The sequence below is a fragment of the Callithrix jacchus genome, chromosome 5, assembly GCF_049354715.1.
Source record: "Callithrix jacchus isolate 240 chromosome 5, calJac240_pri, whole genome shotgun sequence".
Classification (NCBI taxonomy): Eukaryota; Metazoa; Chordata; class Mammalia; order Primates; family Cebidae; genus Callithrix; species Callithrix jacchus.
Window position 1 is genome coordinate 76242372 of NC_133506.1, and position 23935 is coordinate 76266306.

Here is a 23935-nt window from a genome sequence, read left to right on the forward strand (position 1 = left end):
GGTACCCTACACTTTCCAACTGCTCAAGATTCATTTACTGTGTTTGTTTTTGTTTGTTGTTGTTTTTGAGATGGAGTCTTACTTGGTTCCCTGGGCTGCAGTGCAGTGGTGGTGGCATGATCTCGGCTCACTGCAACCTCCATCTCCCAGGTTCAAGAGATACACCTGCCTCAGCCTCCTGAGTAACTGGGATTACAGGCATGCATCCCCACACCCAGCTAATTTTTGTATTTTTAGTAGAGACAGGGATTTGCCATGTTGGCCATGCTGGTCTTGAACTCCTGAACTCAGATGATCCACCCACCTCAGCCTCCCAAAGTGCTGGGATTACAGGTCATCCCACCCTGCCTCATTTACTGTTTTGTATAAGAAAAAGGAGACTACACCAAGTGCCCACGTGAAAGGACAGAATAGCGTTTTAAATGCTTTTTGCTTTGAGAATGGAAGGAGAGGCTGGAATGGGGTGGATACCTGGGCAAAAGTTCTCAGCATTTGTTAGAAGCAATGTGGAAGCTAAAAATCCAGCTTGGCTGTGTGGATGAGGATGGTGGGGTTGATGGTGCAGGGGAGAGCTGGGGTGGGGTTGGGAGAGGTCTGAGGCCAATGAAATCAGCCTGGAAGAGGGGCTGATTCTCACACACCCCCAACTCTGGAGCTGTTAGCCACCTATGGCTATTAAATTTTAAATTAATTATAATTAAATAGCATTAAAAATTTAGTGTCTCAGACACACGGGGCCACTTTTCAAATGCCCAGCAGCCACATGCAGCCAGTGCTGCCATGTTGGACAATGCAGATTATAGAATATTTCCATCCTTGCAGCACTGTCCTAAACGGTCGCCGAGTCCTGCGCTGGTGGGTAGAGGTGACAAGCAGGTCACCCTTGTATACAGTGGAGGCGGTTTTCAGAGTGAGCTCCTGAGCACATAGGGACAGTGTGGGTGTGGGGATGTGGGGTTGGAGCCATTGCAGCTCCTGTTTCCCTACAGAGCAGGGAAGCTTCTGGAAGTGTGTCCTGGGAATGTGGAGTGGGAGAACCCCAGGCCCTGAAGCTTCCGGACTGACTCCGGGCGGTCATCACTGTCTCAGGGAGATCTCGGACAGGGGAGGGGTGTGGGGGCGTGGGACCCCAGTGTCGAGCACAGGATGGAAGGGCCAGCACCTGCCAGAAACCTTTATTTCCAAGGCGTGACCCATTTGGCCTCCTGCAGTTACCCCTCCTCCGGGACATTGAGCTTCTCCTTCACCCCACAGGCCACCACGGCGAAAAAGAACTCGGGGAAGAAGGTGCGGACGTACACAGCGGCCTTGGGAATGGGGTTGGCCATGAACACCTCCTGCTTCTTTCTCCGCACGGTGCGCATCACCTCCTCCGCCACCTCCACGGGGTGCACGCCATAGGTCAGCTTCCTGAAAAAGACTGAACGGCCCCAGTGCGGGGCGAGGGTGACGGCCTCGGTGGGGAGCCGGCTGGTCAGAGCCCTGCAGGTGCACAAAGGCCTGGGAAGCGTGGAACCCTGCAGGTTCCAGGCCCCTCCGCCACCCACGGGCCGCGGGGCCCAGCGGGAGACGCTCTACTCTCTGGGTTTCCTTCTGCATCTGTGAGGTGGACCTAGTTAACCACTCTGGTCATTTCGCAGGGCGGTTAGGTGTGGGGAAAGGGATGCAAAAGAGGTTAGGATCTGAGAAGGTGCCAGGTGGATTAAGGGGCTGTTGTCTGTAACTGTTGTGAAGCTGTGCTTGTCAGGAGTGTCCTGGAACCCGTGCTCTGTCCCCCGGTAACCCCTGATCTTGGATCATCTTAGTTCCTCAAGGTGGACCTAGAGCCTTGGGCAAGGGTAGCAGGTAGCACCTCTGTGCTTGGAGTATCTCGGAATAGTGAACTTAACAAGGTGCACTGAATGATAGAGCCGCTAGTTGCTATTCCAGAACCTCTAGTCCTTTAGAGATCCCTGAGAGATAGGTATTGCTATTCTTTCTTTCTTTCTCTCTCTTTCTTTCTTTCTTTCTTTTCTTTCTTTCTTCTCTTTCTCTCTGTCTCTCTCTCACAGAGTCTCACTCTTGTCACCCAGGCTGGAGTGCAATGGCACTATCTGGGCTCACTGCAACGTCCACCTCCTGGGTTCAAGTGATTCTCCTGCCTTGTCCTCCCAAGTACTGGGATTACAGGCACCCACCACCATGCCCAGTTAATTTTGCATTTTTAGTAGAGACGGGGTTTCTCCATGTTGGTCAGGCTGATTTCGAACTTCCAACCTCAGGTGATCCGCCTGTCTTGGCCTCCCAAAGTGCTGGGATTACAGGTATGAGCCACCATGCCTGGCCTATCCCTCATTTTCTAAAATTTCTCTTGAGGTAGGTATTGCTGTTACTGAAAACAGTAACAGCAATACCTGCCTCTTAGGAAGGCAGGAAGTGATGAAGGGACTTGCTCATGTCCAACCCTCTAATGTGTGGCAGAGGCCGGCTTCCAGTGTGGGTGGCCTGGTTTTAGACTCTCGGCCTTCACTCTATGCAAGGGATGGGGGCAGGAAATTTCTTCCAGCCCAAATCCTGGCCATTACATCTGGGAAACAGGCCCAGAGACAGGCAGTCACTTGCATAGGTGGCAGAGTAAGCTGAGTGGCTGAGCTCAGTGCATGCATGGGGCAGTAGGCTACTAGGATTCTGTCTACCAGCTGCCTCAGGCCTAAAGGTTTGGGGCCCCTGCCCTGCTGTGGGGGGTTGCTGAGCCTCCTCCACCCCGACCCCCAGACTCATGCTTCGGGAGTACCCATCTGAAGGTCATCCACCCCCAGTGACACTGGACAGTTCCAGAGGCCACCCAGGGAACCCCAACTTCCCTCTGAAGTCTCACATTTCCAAATGGAGGCTTCCCAGTTTCCTTGCTCTGGATAAACATGGTATGACCGGATGAAAGTCGGGCTCACGGTGCTGATGACGACGTCATATTCCTCCACTTCCGCTCGGAGGCAGTCAAAGAAGCCCAGGGCTGCGTGCTTGGAGGCAGCATCTGCAGGAGAAACCATCCAGAGGTGGGCTTGGGATGCTCCCGGCCCTGCTTCCTGGTGGGTACATTGGAGGCAGGAGGACCGACAGGCACACTTCCTACAAGCGCAGAGCTGGGTGGGTCCTCAAGAATCTGCCCCTTGCTTTATGAATGAGGGCAGAGAGCCCTCAGGAGTGGTGGAAAAAGATCTGGAATTGAATCCACCTTAGCCACTTGCTGGCGGTGTGACGTGATCTTGGGCAAATCACTTTGCCTCCCTGAGGCTCAGTTTCCTTATCTTTAAAACGGGGGTCATAGTTCCCTTGCCAAATTACTGTGATGATCAAATGAGAAAATATAGAATGCTGGCACAGCATGAATTCCCCTTCCTTCCTGGGAAGGCCGATGCCTAAGAAACTTGTCCAAGGTCCGGGGCCAGTTGGTGGCTGCATGAGCCTGAAGCACAGATATCCCCTCTCCCTTCCCGTTCCCCTTTTCCTTGGAGAGCCGGTCTATGTAATCCACTTGCCAAATCCAGTTCAAATAGTAGATGCCATGGATTGGGCAAAAAAGGATCATTCCAGGAATTCCATAAAGGATGGAGTGGACATTGCTTAGAGCTTTGGGAAGTTAGAACCACATTTGGGGTGTGATGCACCCCAACTTCACATTTTAGGGGTGTCAGTCAGAGGCAGAAGGTGGATGTGCTGTGGTTCCTGCCTTCAACCAGAACCCTCTCCTGGTTCCCCGAGCCTGAGGAGCTGGCTGTCCCTCTCCTTCCATGCCTGCTTCCTCCTGCCCTTAGAAAACATCAAATCAGGCTGGGTGCGGTGGCTCATGCCTGTAATCCCAGCACTTTGGGAGGCTGAGGCAGGCAGATTCCCTCAGGCTGGGAGTTCGAGACCAGCCTGGCCAACATGGTGAAAACCCATCTCTAGTAAAAATACAAAAATTAGCTGGGGGTGGTGGGGCACATCTGTAATCTCAGCTACTTGGGAGGCTGAGGCACAAGGATCTCATGAACCTGGGAGGTAGAGGTTGCAGTGGGCCAAGATTGAGCCACTGCACTCTAGCTTAGATGACCAGAGCAAGACTCCATCCTGCCCCCACCAAAAAAAGAGTCAATTGAAAATAAGAGAATTTGGGAGGATGGTAACTAAGAAGAATGTTAGGATCCATCTGCTTCTAACTTTCTCTATTTTATTTTCTCTTTTCAATTATGAAATATTTCAACATATAGAAAACTATGTCATATGAGGTATTTACTTCTATCATAGTTGCCACAAAACTTTCTCTCTCTCTCTCTCTCTTTTTTTGAGACAGAGTCTTGCTCTGTCACTAGGCTGGAGTGCAGCAGCACTATCCCTGCTCACTGCAACTTCTGCCTCCTGGTTTCAAGCGATCCTCCTGCCTCAGCCTCCCAAGTAGCTGGGACTACAGGCATGTGCCACCACACCTGGCGAATTTGTGTATTTTTAGTAGAGACAGGGTTTCACCATGTTGGCCAGGCTGGTCTTCTTGCTTGGCTCACCTCATTCATGGCTAAGGAACCCAAGACAGTGGCACGTACATTTGAACCCTGCACTGTGTAGGGGTTTAATGTTGTTTCTTTTTTATTGAGACAGAGTCTCGCTCTGTTGCCCAAAGTGTTGGGATTACAGGCGCAAGCCACTGCACCTGGTCTCTTTTCTTTTTAAAAAGAGAGATTGGGGCCAGGCATGGTGGCTTGTGCCTGTAATCCCAGCATTTTGGGAGACCAAGGCAGAGGGATCATGAGATCAGGAGATCAAGACCATCCTGGCCAACATGACACACTAAGATGGCTTGAATCAAGAAGATGGAGATAAGGTATTGGCAAGGAGTGGAGAAAATGGAATCTATGTGCGTTGCTGGTGAGGATGTAAAATGATGCAAGCGCTGGAAAACAGCCTGGCTGTTCCTTGAACTGTTAAACATAGAGTTACCACGTGGCCCAGCAATTCCTCTCCTAGGTAGATACCCAAGAGAGATGAAAGCACATGTCCACAAAGAAACTTGTACATGAACATTCACGGCAGCGTTATTCATAACAGCCCAAAGCAGAAACAACACAAATGCCCATCAACTGACTGATAGATAAACACAAAATAGCTGCACACAATGAAATACTATTTGGCCACAAAAGAAATGCAGGCCAGGATTAGTGGCTCAAACCTGTAATCCCAGCACTTTGGGAGGGTGAGGTGGGTGGATCATGAGGTCAGGAGATCGAGACCAGCTGACCAGCATGGCGAAACCCTGTCTCTACTAAAAATACAAAAATTAGCCAGGCATGATGGTGCACGCCTATAATCCCAGCTACTCGGGAGGCTGAGGCAGGAGAATCACCTGAACTCTGGAGGTGGAGGTTACAGTGAGCCAAGATCGCACTACTTCCAACCTGGGTGACAGAGTGAGACCCCGTCTCAAAGAAAAAAAAAAAAAAAGCACGACTAATACATGTTACAAACAGTTGAACCTTGAAAATATTATGCTAAATAAGAAAATCAGGCACAAAATGACTGCACATTATGTGATTCTGTTGATGTGAAATGTCCAGAATAGGCAAATGTATAGAGACAGAAAATAGATTAGGGGTTGCATAGTGCAGGGAGGTGGGGGATTGGAGAGTGATGGCTAAGGGCAGGGGACTTACTTTTTGGGTTGGTGAAAATGTCCAAAAATTGATCATGGTGATGAATACACAGCTCCATGAATATACTAAAAATAGTGGAACCATACATTTTTTTTTCTTTTTTTGAGACAATCTCACTCTGTTTCTCAGGCTGAATGCAATGGCGCAATCTTGGCTCACTGTAACCTCCCCCTCCCAGGTTCAAGCGATTATCCTGCCTCAGCCTCCTGAGTAGCTGGAATCACAGGCATGAGCCACCACGCCCAGCTAATTTTTGTATTTTTAGCAGAGACGGGGTTTTGCCATGTTGGCCACATGGGTCTCGAACTCCTGACTTCAGGTGATCTGCCTGTCTCGGCTTCCCAAAGTGCTGGGATTACGGGTGTGAGCCACCACACCGGCAGAACTAGGCACTTTAAGTGGATGCATTGTGTGGCATGTGAATTACATCATCAATACAAGTGTTACCAAAAAAAAAAAAAAAAAGGTCTATTAGCTTGTTGTTCATTCATCCACCATCTCCTCGATTCCTTCAGCCATTCAGCAGTGAAGCGCCTGCTCTAGTAGGTGAGGAGCTGGGGACCCAGAGGTGGACAGAGGCGGCTCTGGCCTCATGGAATCTTCAGTTCATCAGTCAGGTAGACACATGGGCAAGTGACTTCCATGTGGTGTGGTTTTTTATTTTTGAGAGAGTCTTGCTCTGTCATTCGGGCTGGCGTACAGTGGCGAGATCTCAGCTCACTGCAATCTCCTTCTCCTGGGCTCAAGCAATTCCCCTGCCTTAACCTTCTGAGTAACTGGGATTACAGGTGCACACCACCATGCCTAGCTAATTTTCATATTTTTAGTAGAGACCAGGTGTCATCATGTTGGCCAGGCTGGTCTCAAACTCCTGACCTCAAGTGATCATCCTGCCTTGGCCTCCCAAAGTCCTAGGATTACAGGTGCAATCCCATTTTGTGATGTGCACCCATCCTTCTCTTTCCCAATGGAAATCTTTCCTTCAAGGGCATCTTTATGGAGGAAGGGGCATTGGAGCTGTGACTGTGCATCTTTGTCAGGAGTATGACCTTCACCTGGCCTTGTCACGTTCACTTAGTGCATGTTCTACCCATATGGGAGATGGTGAGCTTTGTGGAGAGAGGGAGCTTATCTTTAATGTCTCAGCATCTCCCATAGCGACTTGTAGGCTGTAGGCGCTCAAGAAATAGGAACCATAGGGATGAAAGAAAACCCAGCAGATGGTGTCATCCTTGGGCCCTTTCCCCTGTGACCATCTGCCTAGTCGTAGACATAACAGATCCTGCCTTATACCAGAAGACATACAAGAGAAGATGGCATATTTTTATCTTAGCAACTTACATGCTGTACGGAATGGGATCCCAAACTTCCCCTGGATGTTATTCACTAGCACAATTTGGCCTGTTCTCCGGGAGATCATGTTGGGAAGCAGGGCTGGAAAACACAGGACAATGCGACTCAGAGACCACCTTAGGCAGCAGCAGGGAGACCCCCCACCCCGGCCCCCTTCATCACAGGGCTCTGCTACCTCCGCAGTCATTAGATTGCAGCACGGCAGGGATGGAATGGACCCTGCCATCATTTATCCAGTGTTCCCAAAGCGTGGGCTGGTGAATTGCTGGGTGATTTTAAATTGGTACTTTCCCACCAATGTGCATTCAGTGACACTAATTTTTTAAATGCATATTTGTTTCGATTTTATTTTATTTTCCTCTCAACTTTTGTTTTAGATGCGGGGGGAACATGTGCAGATTTGTTACATGGGTATATTGCACTCAGGTAGTGAGTACAGTACCCAATAGAACAGACACTGATCTCAATAGTAAGAAAGGCATTCCCTTTTCAGTTCTCCTACTGCGGCCTCAAGAAGGAAGAAGGAAGTCTCACATTGGCTCTAGTATGTCTTCGACGCCTCTCTTCCATGTGCTAATCTTTAAAAAAAAAATTTATTATACTCTAAGTGCTGGGGTACATGTGCAGAATGTGCAGGTTTGTTACAAAGGTATTCACGTGCTATGGTGGTTTGCTGCATCCATCATCCAGTCATCTACATTACGTATTTCTCCTAATGCTATCCCTCCCCTGGACCCCCACCTCCTGACAGGCCCCAGTGTGTGTTGTTCCCCTCCCTGTGTCCATGTGTTCTCATTGTTCAACTCCCACTTATAAGTGAGAACATGTGGTGTTTGGTTTTCTGTTCTTGTGTTAATTTGCTGAGAATGATGGTTTCCAGCCTCATCCATGTCCCTGCAAAGGACATGAACTCATCCATTTTTATGACTGCATAGTATTCCATGGTGTACATGTGCCACATTGTCTTTATCCAGTCTATCATTGATGGACATTTGGGTTGGTTCCAAGTCTTTGCTATTCTGAACAGTGCCTCAGTAAACATGTGTGCATGTGTCTTTATACTAGAATGATTTATACTCCTTTGGGTATATACCCAGTAATGGGATTGCTGCATCAAATGGTATTTCCAGTTCTAGATCCTTGAGGAATTGCCAGACTGTCATGTGCTAATCTTTTAACAAAGAGAGGGAAGATTCTGATGTTCTCAGGCTATCTTGGAGGAAGCTAATTTGTTTAATTTTCAGGTTGCTCTTTGTTTATTGAGAGTGAAGGAGATTTTAAATCTATGTTGGTTTTATAAAGATTTCCTCCTAAAGTGAATTCAATTTAAAAAGGAGAAAATTCAGAGAAAGGTATTAAGTTAATAATAGTACAGGTGGAATGGGGATATGGCAAAAAATGAAAAGATTATGGTCAGAGTCAACTTTCAGAATGATCTGTGAAACAGCCCCTTCATGTTAAAGGTAGACAAATTGAGGTCCAGAGCTAGGGTGTAGACCCAGGGTCCTTCGTGAGTTAAAGGACTAACCAGGAGGAGAAGCCCATTCTGGCCCTTCTCCACTCCACTTTCTTCATTCCTTGCTTGGATGCCACCAAACAGTCTCTATTCAAGGTTGATGGATGACACACCTGTGCTGGCCTGTTTGGTGTGTTCATAGGGACTGGAATGGAGGAAACTGTTGTCTATGGGACACTATTCTAGGAGCTCTGAGAAGTCATCTTTCTGCCCCAAATGTTTCTTTCTCTTCATTAGTCTTAGTACTTGAAATCCTATCGTTAGAGGTACCCAGCATGGGAGCTGGTTGTAGAGAAGGTAGTTCCAAGATATGCTAGATCTTAACCTTTGCCAGGACACCCCACTCCCTCATTGGAGGTGTTCTCCACATTCCATTCCCCCTGAACTTCTGTTTGATAAACTTTTATTTCTTTGGATGGCAGGGGTTTCAACTCTTCATCCTATGGTCATTTCCAGCCCCACTTTCCAGGCTTTAGAACTATGTTTGAACCTAGTGGTGAGAAATCTGCACCTGGCTGTCTCCTCGGCCCATCTAACAGGTTCACATAGGAATCACCCATCTTACTCATTAAAGGGAGACATCCTCCTGCCTTCCCTGTTTCTGTGAAGGGGTTGACAAAATACTGGGTCTCTTGTAGTTTTGTGATAAGTCCTTCTTCTTCTTCATTTCTGAGGACAGAATCTTTTTTTTTTTTTTCAAACAGTCTTGCTCTGTTGCCCAGGCTGTAGTGCAATGGCACAATCTTGGCTCACTGCAAGCTCTGCCTTCTGGGTTCAAGCAATTATCCTGCCTCAGCCTCCCGAATAGCTGGGGTTACAGGCACCCATCACCACGCCCGGCTAATTTTGTATTTACAGTAGAGATGGGGTTTCACCATGTTGGCCAGACTGGTCTCAAACTCCTGGCCTCAGGTTATCCACCTGGCTCAGCCTCCCAAAGTGCTGGGATTACAAGCATGAGCCACCACTCCCGGCCAGAATCTTTACCTTTGATCAACTGTCATGGTTAGGAGCAGATCAACTGCAAGGTTGATACAGCAGAATGTACACAAGGATGAGACAATTGTTCAGAGATGTCGAATCGGAGGGAAACCATGGACATGAGGAAAGAGAAGTAAAAAGACCAGGCTTGGGTGGGGAGAGGGATTCACAGAGAGGGTGGTTGAAATATACGAATCACATGGTTCCTGAGTTCCTTTTCCTTCATAAACATTTCCAATGGGAATGCTGAAAGCTTTCACCCAATAGGTAGGGAATTTTCCAAGGGAGTTGGGGGATTCTATACAGAATTGGATGACTGTCTGGCTATTTAACAGAGCCCTCTGTAGAAGCTGGCGGCCCAGATCCCCACGGGAAAGTCAAACTCACGAGACCTTTTGTCAAGGTGATGGGTCCAAAGTAATTGGCATCCATGATCTTTTTGTCTAGCTCCAGAGAAATCTTATGGGCAGGCCCCTTCACCTTCACACTGGCATTGTTGATAAGGATGTCCACACAGCCATAGCAATCCAGGACTTCTTTTGCCACATCTGGGACACAGCTGATGTCCGAGAGGTCCAACAGGACCAGCTTTGGGGTGAACGTCTGCTGAACCAATGAGAGAGTCAGGGTATGTGTGAGATATCCTCCCTCTTGCAGACCTTGGGAGCCCTCGATCTAAAAGCCACCTATTTTGAAATTCAAAGATCATGAAATGGCTGCAAATCAATAAATAAATAAATAAAATAAAGACAAGAAGCAGAAATCATTCTGGGATGAAGGATATTGCCAGAGAAGTCATTCTTGGGGACCAGGGCAAAAGCAACAACAAATCTAGATATGAATATGCAGCAATAAGTCTAAGCTTTTGGCTAAGGTTCCAGAACCAATAAATGAATATCACCCTTCACAGTGGTCCCCTTTGTGGGCTGTGCACTGACTCCAGTGGTGACATCATTACTTTTAACGTTTCTGAGCTCCTTTGCAGAAACCGCTTTTCAACCTGGCTTGCAAGTTGCAAAAAAAAAAAAAAAAAAAAAAAAAAGAAAGCCATCGCAATACTTTATAGCCACATTTTTAAAAACTAAAATTGGGCTGGGCCAGGTGAGGTGGTTTATGCCTGTAATCTCAGCACTTTGGAAGGCTGAGGTTGGCGGGTCACCTGAGATCAGGAGTTCGAGACCAGCCTGACCAACATAGTGAAACCCCATCTTTACTAAAAATACAAAAATTATCTGGGCATGGTGGCATGTGACTATAATCACAGCTACACAGGAGGCTGAGGCAGGAGAATCACTTGAACTTGGGAGTTGGAGGTTGCAGTGAGTTGAGATCCCACCATTCCACTCCAGCCTGAACAACAGAGAGAGACTTCATCTCAGAAAAAAAAAAAAAAAAAACCTAAAATCATACACTCAACACAATATTTTTGGAGCATCTATGTGCCAGGCACTGTGTTCAGCCTGACACTTGCTGCATGAAGACTGTGTTGCTCTAGGGATGTGTAGGAGGGTGGACAGATGGGAAAATTGATGACACCGAGTGGGAAATGCAATCCCAATTTCCTTAGATATGCCCTTGAAGAGAGAGTTCTGTGGTCAGATTTGTCTGGGAAACACAGGCTGTTCTCCAAGTTCTTCTTGGAGATACACAGTGAACATCGGCATATCAAAGGCTCTGAAAAGTTCCGTAGTGAAGAATCCGGACAAGCTTAGCTGAACTCAGTGTTTCTCACTCAACTGACTGAAAACCCTTTTACCAAGTGCCTAATCACATCCCTAGAAACACACTTTGGGAGATTCTGTGTTACCCTGTTTGATTCATCTCCTCAAATACCAAACTTACCTCTGAATTACTTTGAGCTGTTTCTTTCTTTCTTTTTTTTAATTTGAGTCAGAGTTTTGCTCTTGTTACCCAGGTTGGAGTGCAATAGTGCAATCTCAGCTCACTGCAGCCTCCCCCTCCTGGGTGCCAGCAATTCTCCTGCCTCAGCCTCCTGAGTAGCTGGGATTACAGGCATGCACCACCACACCCAGCTAATTTTTGTATTTTTATTAGAGACAGTGCTTCTCCATGTTGGTCGACTGGTCTCAAACTCCCGACCTCAGGTGATCCACCCACCTCAGCCTCCCAAAGTGCTGGGATTACAGGCATGAGCCACTGCACCTGACTTAGCTGTTTCTAAACACCAAATGCAACCTCAAAGGTAAAGATTAGAAACAAATATCCTGAAGGGATCCCCAAAGACAGTTCCCTGACCAGTGCTCCAGGGAGCTGCAGCCTCATTGAAATGTGTTCACTTCCTGGGAGACTTCTTGGGAAGGGGTCTCATTTATCTGGTTTCTTTGAAGGAGATACCAGTTGAGGTATTAAAAAAAAAATGGCTGTGTTTGTAATCACAGCTGGTACCTGTAATATCCTCTGTGTTCTGTATCCTTGTTAAGTTTGACTTATATAGAGTCAGGGCAAGGGGCCATGGCTAAAGAACACGATTTTGTCATGGTGGGTGGTCAAAACAAGTTAACCCATTATGAATGGTAAACTTGCCTATGTCAAGGTCATTGGGTTCATTGCCTCACATTTCCCAAAGCAATCACCAAGTTTCCTCCACTTGGTCCACAAGCTGGTTCTGAAAGATCAATGGAGGCTGGGAGTGCCCAGGGTTACCCACGCCGATGGCTGGAAGACCTTACCTTGCTGGGGTCAGCCACGCTGATCAAGGCATCATAGAGGTTCTCTAGTCTCTCCCAGTTCTTTCCACATAGCACCAGCCTTGCCCCACCCGTGTGGAACACCCGAGCACACTCTGTGGGGACGAAGGAAACAGGGCAGAGCACACTGTGTGTATGGAGCCATGGACAGTGAACCCCCTCTCTTGGGAACTCATGAATTCAAAACCTCAGAAGTCTTAGCACCATGAGGTCCTTTAGGAGTCATGTCATTCGACTCCCTCCTGGGGCTGGGATTTTTGTCATTTCCAGTCTCCACTTAGTTGCTTCATGAAAGGGAGCTCATGGTGGAGTGAGACAACTCTTCCTTTGTTAGAAAGTTCTTATTATTGGCCAGGCACGGTGGCTCACATCTGTAATCCCAGCACTTTGGGAGGCCGAGGTGGGAGGATCATCTGAGGTTGGGAGTTCAAGCCCAGCCTGACCAGCATGGAGAAACCTCGTCTCTACTAAAAATACAAAATTAGCTGGGCATGGTGGCCCATGCCTGTAATCCCAGCTACTCAGGAGGGCAGGGGGATTGTGGTATTGGAGAGAGGGTGCAATTGAGGTGCTGGACTGTGAAGTCTAAATCAGGTGGGAGCAGGACTGAAGGCAGAAAAGGCCAAGATAGATTTGTAGAGATAAGAGCCAAGCAGAGAGTTGTAGGGATGAGAGGTCTCCATGAGGCCTGAAAACAGGTATACTGGGTATCCCCAAGAGAGCTGGGAGGAGGGCGCTGGAGGGCTCAGTCTGCTGACAGAGGGAAACCTGAGTCCAGACATTGTAGCTGGGTTAACAATGTCACCTTGAATTGTTAAGGCTGCAGAGAAGTGAAGATTCCTCTCATTTCAGGTGTTTTATTGAGAAAGAGGCTGTCCATGATGAGTCTGGATGACAAAATTCAATAAGGATGCCAGTTTGTTTCCAAGTTCAATTGATTGGGTAAATCAGGATTTCAATGGGTCTTGGGAAATGACAGACAGATTCTACACTTTATATGGCATATCTTGCACATTTGAATTGGAATATTCAGTATGAAGGAAAACAAAGAACATTTTGAAAAACAGTGGTTAAAATATATTGTAAAACTACAGAAATTAAAGAGTGAGCAGTTGGAGTCTAGATAGAAATATTGATAATAAATAGAGCCATGTATTGAGAATTTATTGTATGATAAAGCTAGCATGTTGAATCAATGGAAAGAGAATATATTATGTAAAAAGTGGGGGCTCAGTGCAGTGGCTCATGCCTGTAATCTCAGCACTTTGGGAGGTCAAGGTGAACAGATCACTTGAGGTCAGGAGTTCAAGACTAGCCTGGCCAACATGGTAAAAACCATCTCTGATAAAAATTGAAAAATTTTATCTCAGCTATTTGGGTGTGATTAATTGCTTGAACCCAGGAGATGGAGGCTACAGTGAGCAGAGATCATGCCACTGCACTCCAGCCTGGGCAAAAGAGTGAGACTGTCTTAAAAAAAAAAGTGGTATTTGAATACCTATTTGGGACAGAAAAAAGCTGGATGCATTACACCACAATATACTGAATAGTAAAATATAAAAATAGAACCAAAACAGAACGAGAAGGTAGGGAAGAATATATACCTTTACACTGGGGAGAGGCTCCTGAGCATCCATTGAAGGAAAAAAATTATAACAGAAATGATTTTACGTTTTTTTTTTTTTTTGAGATGGAGTCTCGGTCTGTCATTCAGGCTGGAGTGCAATGGCGTGATCTCAGCTCACTGCAACCCCCACCTCCCATGTTCAAGCAATTTTCCTGCCTTAGCCTCCCATATAGCTGGGATTACAGGCACCCGCCACTACACCCAGCTAATTTTTGTATTTTTTAGTAGGACGGGGTTTCCCCATGTTAGTCAGGCTGATCTCGAACTCCTGACCTCAGGTGATCCACTCGCCTCAGCCTCCCAAAGTGCTGGGATTACAGGTGTGAGACACCATGCCCGGCCTAGATTTTACCCTTTTAAAAAAAGTTCTTATAAAAAAATGAAAAAATCCACCCATAAATAAAGGACAACACAAATTTAGAGAAAAAGTGTTTATAATCTATATGCCAGAAAAGAGTTAATTTGATATACGAAGAACTCTTAGAAATCAATTAGAAAAAAGATAAATATGCTAATAAAGAAATTGGTTAAGGAGATGAGTAAGCAATTCATTAAAAAAAGTATCAAGATACAGAAGATGAGTCAATACCAGTAATAAGGAAATACAAACTTAAACATGGGATTGATTTTAATCTATCAGATAATAAAATAATAAATATTATTTAATAAAATAATAAAAATTGGAAATAGTCTTGGCCACACTGGCTGCTATGAATAAATAGTCAGGGTCACACGCTCACTGCTGGTGGCAGTATAAATTGCTGCAGTCTTTTGGAAGGAAAACCTTGACAGTATACTTAAAATAAGCGAAGACTTTGATTCAGTGATTTCATGGATGGGCATTTATTCCAAGGAGATAATTAAGAATGTCTGTATAGACATAGTTATAATATTGTTTATCTCAGTACCAGTTATAAGACTTAAGAGTTGGAGATAATTGTAAATGTCCGACGTAACAGGGATTGGTTAAGTAAACTATAGTACATCTACACTGACAGTTTTGAAGCCCTTACAATTGAGGTTGCAGAAACTGGTCTATTGACGTGGAATGAAGTTCACAATAGAGTAAGTTTAAAAATAATTTTTAAAAATATTCAAAACAGCGTGTTGAATACAGTGCCATAAGGCTGGGTTGTATCTGTGTGTGTTCATGTATATAGCAGAATAGTAAATCTACATATCTATATGTAACAGCAGATTAAATTGGAAGTTTAACTGAGGCACTGAGATCAAATAGATATAAAATTCCAAAGTTAGATGCCAGTTCAAGATTCTGATTTTAAAAGGAAAATTTAAAAACCTGTTTATGAAGTTCAATTCCCTTTACCCACAAATAGGACACAAAAGAATTAGAGGAGGAGGACACAAAAGAATTAGAGGAGGAGGAATAGAGGGGACTTTGAAGGAAGATTCTCCTGGGGAGAACATTAGGTGAGTTTTTGCCCATGGGCTCAGGTAGGGGCTATTTTCATTGTCTCCATCCTAGAGAGAAGGGCACAGGAAGAATAAACTGAACAGCACGGTTCCCTGCAGCCAGGAGCCCAGCCTGATATCTTATAGGCAAGATCCTAGACCCAGACAGTGCCCTGAGGCCAGAGAAAAGGAAAGCTGGGACCTCTCCATCAGGGTGCAGAGCCAAGGCAGTCACAGCCACCAATCGCAGAGTAGGCCATGAGTTGGTTGAGAGCTCGTCTCAACTCTTCCCAAGAGGATCTCTCAGGGGGGCAGTGGGACTCCAAAGGACAGGGTTGGTGGAGAGTAGACTTCCTGGGAACCAGGAGATGAGGAGGGATTGAGCAAGTGGAGAAAAAACCCACATCTCCCACTTCATAGAAATGAAGTATCTGGGATTACAAGAACCTGCCACCATGCCCGGATAATTTTTTGTATTTTAAGTAGAGACGGGTTTCGCCATGTTGGCCAGGATGGTCTCAAACTCTTGATCTCAGGTCATCCACCGGCCTCGACCTCCGAAAGTGCTGGGATTACAGGTGGGAGCCGCTGCACCTGGCCAGAGGAGCCAGATCAAACCTCTGGCCTTAGCCATTATTTAGAACAGCTGGGAGCATTATTCCCCATCATGCCATTTTCCTTCTCTGCTAACACCTTGCCTTGCCCAGGTGGGCCCAGGAGGCTGGAGCCCAGTGGCATGCTCAGTGCCTCAGTGCTACTGAAACCAAGCCTAGAGGCCCTGTTCCCAAAGCAGTCATTTCTGCCGAAACCAGCCTTCAGTATACCCAGGTGTCCTTATTTCTATTCTTTCATCAGCTCCGCTCAGCATGTATCTCTTTTCAAGCACTTTGGTACCAGGCTTTTTCTCTTTCATTCAACAAACATAAATCAAGCCCTTCTTTCAGTATTTCTTCAATCTAAGATGCCATTGATGATGAGCTGTCTCCTGATTTCAGAGATAATAAATGACTTTTATTTTTAATTTTTTTTGAGACAGGGTCTCACTCTGTTGCCCAGACTGGAGTACAGTGGTGTAATTTCGGCTGGCTGCAACCTCTGCCCCCGGGGTTCAAGCAATCCTCCCACCTCAGCCTCCTGAGTAGCTGGGAATACAGGCACATGCCACTATACCTGACTAAGTTTTGCATTTTTTGCAGATATGGGGATCTCACTATGTTGCCCAGGCTGGTCTCGAGCTCCTGAGTTCAAGTGCCTCAGGATCCCAAAGTGCTGGGATTACAAGTGTGAACCACAGCGACTTTTTTTTTTTTTTTGAGACAGAGTTTCGCTCTTGTTACCCAGGCTGGAGTGCAATGGCGCGATCTCGGCTCACCGCAACCTCCGCCTCCTGGGTTCAGGCAATTCTTCTGCCTCAGCCTCCCGAGTAGCTGGGATTACAGGCACGCGCCACCACGCCCAGCTAATTTTTTTGTATTTTTAGTAAAGACGGGGTTTCACCATGTTGACCGGGATGGTCTCGATCTGTTGACCTCGTGATCCACCCGCCTCGGCCTCCCAAAGTGCTGGGATTACAGGCTTGAGCCACCGCGCGGGGCCCACAGCGACTTTTTAAAGGGTGGCCTGTGGGGATTAAGATGCTATTGATTGAAAGACAATCAGTCTGATTTCAGAAATGTTTAAAGGAGAGAAGCTGCGTCTTTGAGGTGATAACACACAGGCAGGGCTGATGCTCCATTGTACTCACTGATGCAGCTCAAGTGTGGGGGTTGGGTATTTTGATCATCACTCTTGCTGCAGACACGGTGGGTACAAGGTGACAGGATCCCCGACTTGGCTGAATTCTGGAGGGTTGGAGCAAGGGCTAGACGTCTGACCTTTGTCTGTTTGATTTCCCTAGTTAACAATTTGGCGTGGCACTCCCTGCTGCTCCCGGCACCACCCACGGGGTTCATGCAGGTTCCGTGGCATCAGGGTGTGCCGTGACTGTGTGCAGCCTGCGTTGTCCACTCAGTGCCCTGGACTTAAGACATGGAGCAGCTGGAAACTGGAATCACTGTTGTCAGCAGTGTGGGGAGCTAGGCATTTATTTAAAGTCACACACACCCAGCATCTCAAGTTACTGCTAAGTACTGGGACTTTATTTTCTTCTTCTTTGCATTTCTTTCCAGGGTGGGTCAATGTGAGAGAGTAAAAAAAAGAACCCTGACAGCAGACACGACAAGCTCAGCCATGGGATCCTCCTGTAAAGGCTGTTTCCCTCATGAGATGTATTTCCTGGGTGCCTGATTGGTGTCATGTGTGACTACAAATGAATGAGATGTTTTAAAAATGCATGAGATGATTAAAACAAATACAGGTCTCTCAACGATAAATGAAACTGTATTTCTACTAAAAAGACACAAAACTAGCAAGGCTGCAGAAGAACTGAGCAACCTCCCCAACCAACAGGATTGAATCCGCATTCGTAGGGCAGTGGCAGAATGCACATTTTTTCCAGCACTCGCAGAACCCGTACCAAGATAGATCCTAAGACAAACCTCCACAAATTCAAAAGAATTTAAATCATACAGAGTATATTCTCCAGCATGTTGGAATCAAACTGGAAAGCAAACACATGTGCGAGAACACACTTATCCAAAGGAGGGGCCAGGTCACAAGCTGACCCCACAAGGGTCATTCAACAGGAAGGAGCAATGAAGGTGTCAGGAAAGGCTCCAGGGTAGAGGCCATGTCAGGGGTTGCATATGAGCAGCCTGGTGCAATGCCAGACAAGATGCACCATTGGGAGAGCAAACTTTCCCCAAAGCCTTCATTTTGAAAGGCTCTAGGTGAGTATCTCTTTTCCACTTCTCCAGGGCAACACACTCCCTGTTGCCTAGTGTCTGGTCTGATTGATGCATGTGTGTGCTCTGGCTTGCCCTGGAAGAAGAAGGAGTTTGAGTTTGTGTACCTTGCCCGCACCCCCCTTTTTTTTTTTTTGAGACAGAATCTTGTTCCGTCACCAGGTGCCAGGCTGAAGGGCGGTGGCGTGATCTCAGCTCACTGAAACCTCCGCCTCCCGGGTTCAAGCAATTCTCCTGCCTCAGCCTCCCAAAGTGCTGGGATTACAGGTGTGAGCCACCATGCCCAGACACCTCGCTCCCTTCTGATGCAGGATATCCTCTCTGGAAATTGTTTGTGGGACTCATCTGGGGCCACGTAGAGAGCCTAGTCTGTCTGCCTTATGCTTTGTTTTTTATTTGTTTTTTATCTTACAAGATGGACCCAGGTGGATCACCCACTGAAATCAAAGCCATCCTCAAAGTGTGCAGATTGGCTCCCATTGGGATGCCGAAGAGGATGAGCAGCAGGCTCTGAGGCAATCTCAGGAACATTACAAATATTTTCACGATGGCAGCACCATGGCAGTAAGTGGCCAGCCCCTGAGAGGGATGCTCAGGGGCAATGCTCAGGACATAGTGGACACTTGTTGAGTTACTAATGAATGTGTGGCTGTGTGGCTTCTATAATTGATTAAAAATAATAAAAACGATAAATCTGTTTCCGGATCGATCCAAGATGGCCGACTGCTAACAGCTCGGGATTGTAGCTCCCAGTGAAAACTCAGAGAACGAGACGACGCCACATCTTTAGACAAATTTTCACCGATCAGCCGATTCCCAGTGGAGGAGCCCCACGGGTCGCCAGCGCAACTCTTGAGGCCGCCGCAGCAGTTTTGCCAGCGTCTTGGGGCAGCAGCTCTTCATGCAGAGCCAATGGGACTGCTTCCCCTACTGACCGGAGTTTGGAGCTCTGGGAAATCAGAACCGCTTGTTGTGGACTCAAGAGGGAAGCCAGACCAGAGATTCCCGGGCAGAAGAGCACCATCAGTCTTATCACTGCTATTTAGGCTGCCACAATGGGTTGCTCGGATCCCAGCACTGGGAATCAATAAGTTTGACGTCGACTCAGAAACCTAATTAGAAAGGCGGTTCATCTATAATGAAGGGAAAAAAACAGCCTAAGAAGGCCGAGTATACTCAAAATCAGAACCCATCAGCAACGGAACAAGCCCTGATGGAAAAGGACGCATCAGCAACGGAACAAGCCCTGATGGAAAAGGACTGTGTTCCATTATCTGAAGTTGGCTTTAAAAGGTGGATGATAAGAAACTTCTGGGAGTTAAAGGAACTTGTTCTAACCCAATGTAAAGAAACTAAGAACTTGGAAAAAAGGTTCGATGAAATGTTGAAAAGAATAGACAATATAGAGAGGAATACAAATGAACTTATGGAGTTGAAAAATACAACACGAGAACTTAGTGAAATATGTACAAGCTTAAACAGCTGAATGGATCAAGCAGAAGAAAGGGTATCAGAGGTCGAAGACCAACTTAATGAAACAAAATGACAAGACAAGAATAGAGAAAAAAGGATAAAAAGGAATGAGCAAAGTCTCCAAGCAATATGGGACTATGTGAAAAGACCTAATATACGCTTGATTGGTGTACCTGAATGTGACGGAGAGAATGAATTCAAGCTGGAAAATACTCTCCAGGACATTATCCAGTAAAATTTTCCTAATTTAGCAAAGCAGGACACTATTCAACCCCAGGCAATACAGAGAACACCACAAAGATATTCCTCAAGAAGACCAACCCCAAGGCACATAATCGTTAGATTTACCAAGATCGAAACGAAGGAGAAAATATTAAGGGCAGCCAGAGGGAAAGATCAAGTTACCCATAAAGGTAAGCCTATTAGGCTTACAGCAGATCTCTCAACGGAAACCCTACAAGCTAGAAGAGAGTGGGGGCCAATATTCAATATACTTAATCAACAGAACTTTCAGCCCAGAATTTCATATCCTGCCAATTTAAGCTTTACATTTGAAGGAAAAATAAAATCTTTTAGGAACAAGCAAGTATGCAGAGATTTTATTACCACAGGGCCTGCTTTACAAGAACTTCTAAAAGAAGCATTATACATAGAAAGGAACAACCAGTATGAGCCTTTCTAAAAATACACCAAAAAGTAAAGAGCATTAATATAAAGAAGAATTTTCATCAATGAAAGGACAAAATAGCCAGTTAATATCAAATGGCAGCAACCCTAAATTTAAATCGACCAAATCTCCCAATCAAAAGATACAGACAAAATCTAACGTATATCCAAAGATATACATAGACTCAAAATAAAGGGTTGGAAAAAAAAAAAACGTACCAACCAAATGGAGAGCAAAAATAAATAAATAAAAAGCAGGAGTTGCAATTTTCATATTTGACAAAATAGATTTCAAAGCTACAAGGATACAAGGGTAAAAGGATTAATGTAATAATAAGAGATCTTAACACCCAGATACATAAGACCCATAATAAGATTTAGATTCAAAGAGACAGAAAATTGATAACGATATCCAGGACTGGAACTAAGATCCAGAACAAATAAACTCAATAGAGCTCTCCATTTTAAACACACAAAATACACATTATCCACAAAATCTAACGATATATCTAAAGATATACAAAGACTCAAAACAAGGGGATGGAAAAAAACTCACCAACCAAATGGAGAGCAAAAACAAATAAATAAAAAGCAGCAGTTGCAATTCTCACACTTAATAAAATAGATCTCAAAGCTACAAGGATGCAAGGGTAAAAGGATTAATGTAACAATAAGAGATCTTAACACCCAGATACATAAGACACATAATGAGATTTAGATTCAACGAGACAAAAAATTGATAATGATATCCAGGACTTGAACTCAGAGCCAGAACAAATAAACACAATAGAGGTCTCCATTTTAAACACATAAAATATGCATTAACCACTTTAAACACTCAAAATATTGATCGGCCATTACTGAAACCCATTTTAGGAATGAAGTAATATTCCTTTTTCCCTCTTTTTCTTTTTTTCCCCTTCTTTTTCTCTTCCCCCCCCCAAAAAAAGTTCCTCCTTTCCTCTGAGACCTCCTAAGCCTGGCCTTCAATGTCCATATTTTTGTCAGCATTTTGGTCACAACCATTTAAACAATCTCTAAGATTGTCCAACCTGTTCCTTAATTTCCTGTAAAAAAAAAATAATGATAAAATAAAAACTAAAAACAACAGGGCACAGTGGCTCATGCCTGTAACCCCAGCACTTTGGGAGGCCAAGGCAGGCGGATCACAAAGTCAGGACATCCAGACCGTCCTGGCCAACACGTTGAAACCCCGCCTCTACTAAAAATACAAAAAAATTGCCAGGCGTGGTAGCACACACCTGCAGTCCCAGCTACTCAGGAGGCTGAGGCAGGAGAATCACTTGAACCCAGAAGGCGGAGGTTGTGGTAAGCCAAGATCACCATGGCACTCCAGGCTGGGCGACAGAGTGAGACTCTGTCTTAAAAAATAAAAACAACAGCAAAGGTTGCAGTAATTATATAGCATATAAAGTTGTACCACAAGTGTCTGGAAAGATAGAGTCAGAATCTTGCAAACTTAAGGACAATTACACCTCCTCATATCATCTATGTCACCAGCAGAAGGGCCCCTCTGAGACTATATAATTCAGGGGCTGCAAATGCAAATGCCTTCCATGCCAGCGAGTGCAATGATTGAATCAGGCCTAGTGTGAGGCAATAGGGATGGGTGGGATAGGTGGCCCACTATAGTGTGCACGTTCTGCCTACGTGTGTTCATTATCATCATTACTAACCCTTGAGTGATACCCACTGAGCTCCAGGTGCTATTCTAAGTGCTATCCATCTATGAACTCATTCGTTCCTCACAACGGCATCATGAGGTAGAGACTGCTGGTATTCTCACTTTACAGATGGGAGGTTTAGGGCACAGAGGTGAAGTAGCCAGCTAGTCAGTGCTGGAGCCAGGAGCAGAACCCATCTCCTCCTGAGTCTGGGCTCACAACCAGTACACTGCTTGCTCCAGCTAAAGGCTTTGCATTTTCAAAATTTCTGGAAACTCCCCAAAGGCAATACAAATCACATCTGCAGACCAATTTTACCCCTTAGACTGTGAGTTTGCAACCCTAGATATTCCACCCCCCTCATTTATCAGGAATCTGCAGCTTCCAAAAGACAGGAAACTTGCTGGTTAATGATAGAAGCTGGGAGAAAGCACAGGATTGATCCCCTCCTGCCTAGCAGGTTTGCCCACACACCATCCTGCCACCCTGCCAGTCCTTGGGGGCAGAAATGGGCATAGGTGGGAGCAAAGCCAGCTTACCCTTGCCCAGTCCTGAGATGGCATCAGTGATCACCACCACTTTGTTCGGCACAGCTGACTTTGACCACAGCCTGGACACCTCTTGATAAATGAAGAGGAGGCCGCTGATTCCCAGGAGCAGCAGGGGCAGCATCAGCACAGCCATGACTCCCATCTTGTTCTGGGGGACAACGGAGTAAAAGGGGATTGGCTTTGCAAAGAGACACTGATCGGGACACTCAGGGCTGGGGGAGGCCAAGGCTGCAAGGAGCTTGGCTCTGTGCAAGCCTCCAAGCTGAACACCCGGTAAGCATGCTAATCCCCAAATGTTCAACAAATAGGAAATTACTCACAGTGTCTCCAGAAGCAAATGGAATCCAGGGGACCTGCCCTCCCCAAAGGTTAATTGCAAACTTAATTAAAATCTGTCTGCATTTTTTGGAAGAAAATCCATGGGTTAAGGCCACTTGCTTGGGCCCTAATGGTTATTTATAGCTTTCAGTTGCACTAAAAGGCTTTCAGAATAAATATAGTGTCTATTCTGATATTTAGGAACACATGCTGGCCGGGTCTGATTTCAGGGCTCTTGCCAAAGCTCTCCTGGCTTGCCTGACTATTAGAGGTTTCCTCTGCGGTTTGGGGCTGAGCACGAGGGATCAGACCCTGGGATGTTCAGCACAAACATCCTTGCCTTCACTTCCAGTAACCCTCGCAATCAGGTAGCTTCCAGGTGGTTTGGATGGATGTGGCAGAAGGGCCATCTGGCATTTGCTCTCTAGTTCGAGATGCAAAGCATACAAAACTATTCTACAGAATGAAGGCTTTTGCAGAAAGAACCACTTGGAGGTGTGACAGGAAATAGCAGAAAGAGCACAGTTTGGGGAGTGCTTCTCACCTCTGAGCCTTAGCTTCCTTGTCTATAAAATGGGCAGGACCATTGAGAGGATAAACGATCTGCATCGCGTTAACCTAGCACAGACCCTGGGCCATTCGAAGGTAACTGTTGTTATCTTTCGTGATTAAGGATACTGAGAATTTATCCCCAATGTGAAATATTTTCATTACATAAGGAAACTCAGTAGAATTAGAACTGGAGACACAGAAACTCAGTTCAAGGGCTGGAGCCATCCAAAAAAAAAAAAAAAGGCCAATCACAATCAGGTCCTAAGTTGTGTGTAAACAGCATTGGACCAATCAGGAGTGGGGCTAAGAGCTGTGCGCTTGCGCGCGCGCGCGTGTGTGTGTGTGTGTGTGTGTCTGCAGGGGATAAGGAAACTGTATTTCTTTCTTGGAAATTAGAAATAACCAGGAAAATTGTAAAAGTCCCGGCATTTTATTGACATTTAATATACATATTAGAAACAAGCATTCGTTAAGTTTATGACTTAACGAATCTTCATAGGCTGAACATACCACGTGAGTAGCATGCAGCTTGAGAAACAGAACATTGCCGACGCGCCCCATCATGTCTCTTTCCAGCCCTAAGGGT

At 45.8% G+C, this 23935-nt stretch overlaps 1 protein-coding gene across 2 annotated transcripts; it reads right to left on the reverse strand.

Moving 5' to 3' along the window:
- Positions 1-1160: 1160 nt before the first annotated feature.
- On the reverse strand, positions 1161-22929 carry DHRS7C (dehydrogenase/reductase 7C). Of its 2 annotated transcripts, none has more exons than XM_017972285.4 (7): positions 22800-22929; positions 22468-22627; positions 12204-12316; positions 9906-10116; positions 7005-7097; positions 2858-3013; positions 1161-1420 (listed from the first exon to the last, which is right to left on the reverse strand). In XM_017972285.4, the coding sequence occupies exons 2-7, from the start codon at positions 22619-22621 to the stop codon at positions 1212-1214; spliced, it is 936 nt and encodes a 311-aa protein (XP_017827774.1). In that variant the 5' UTR covers positions 22622-22627; positions 22800-22929; the 3' UTR covers positions 1161-1211. The 2 variants fall into 2 exon arrangements, with proteins under 2 accessions (XP_017827774.1, XP_008994773.1); XM_008996525.5 differs by having other exon boundaries at positions 9906-10119; positions 22800-22926.
- Between the last annotated feature and the right edge of the window lie 1006 nt (positions 22930-23935).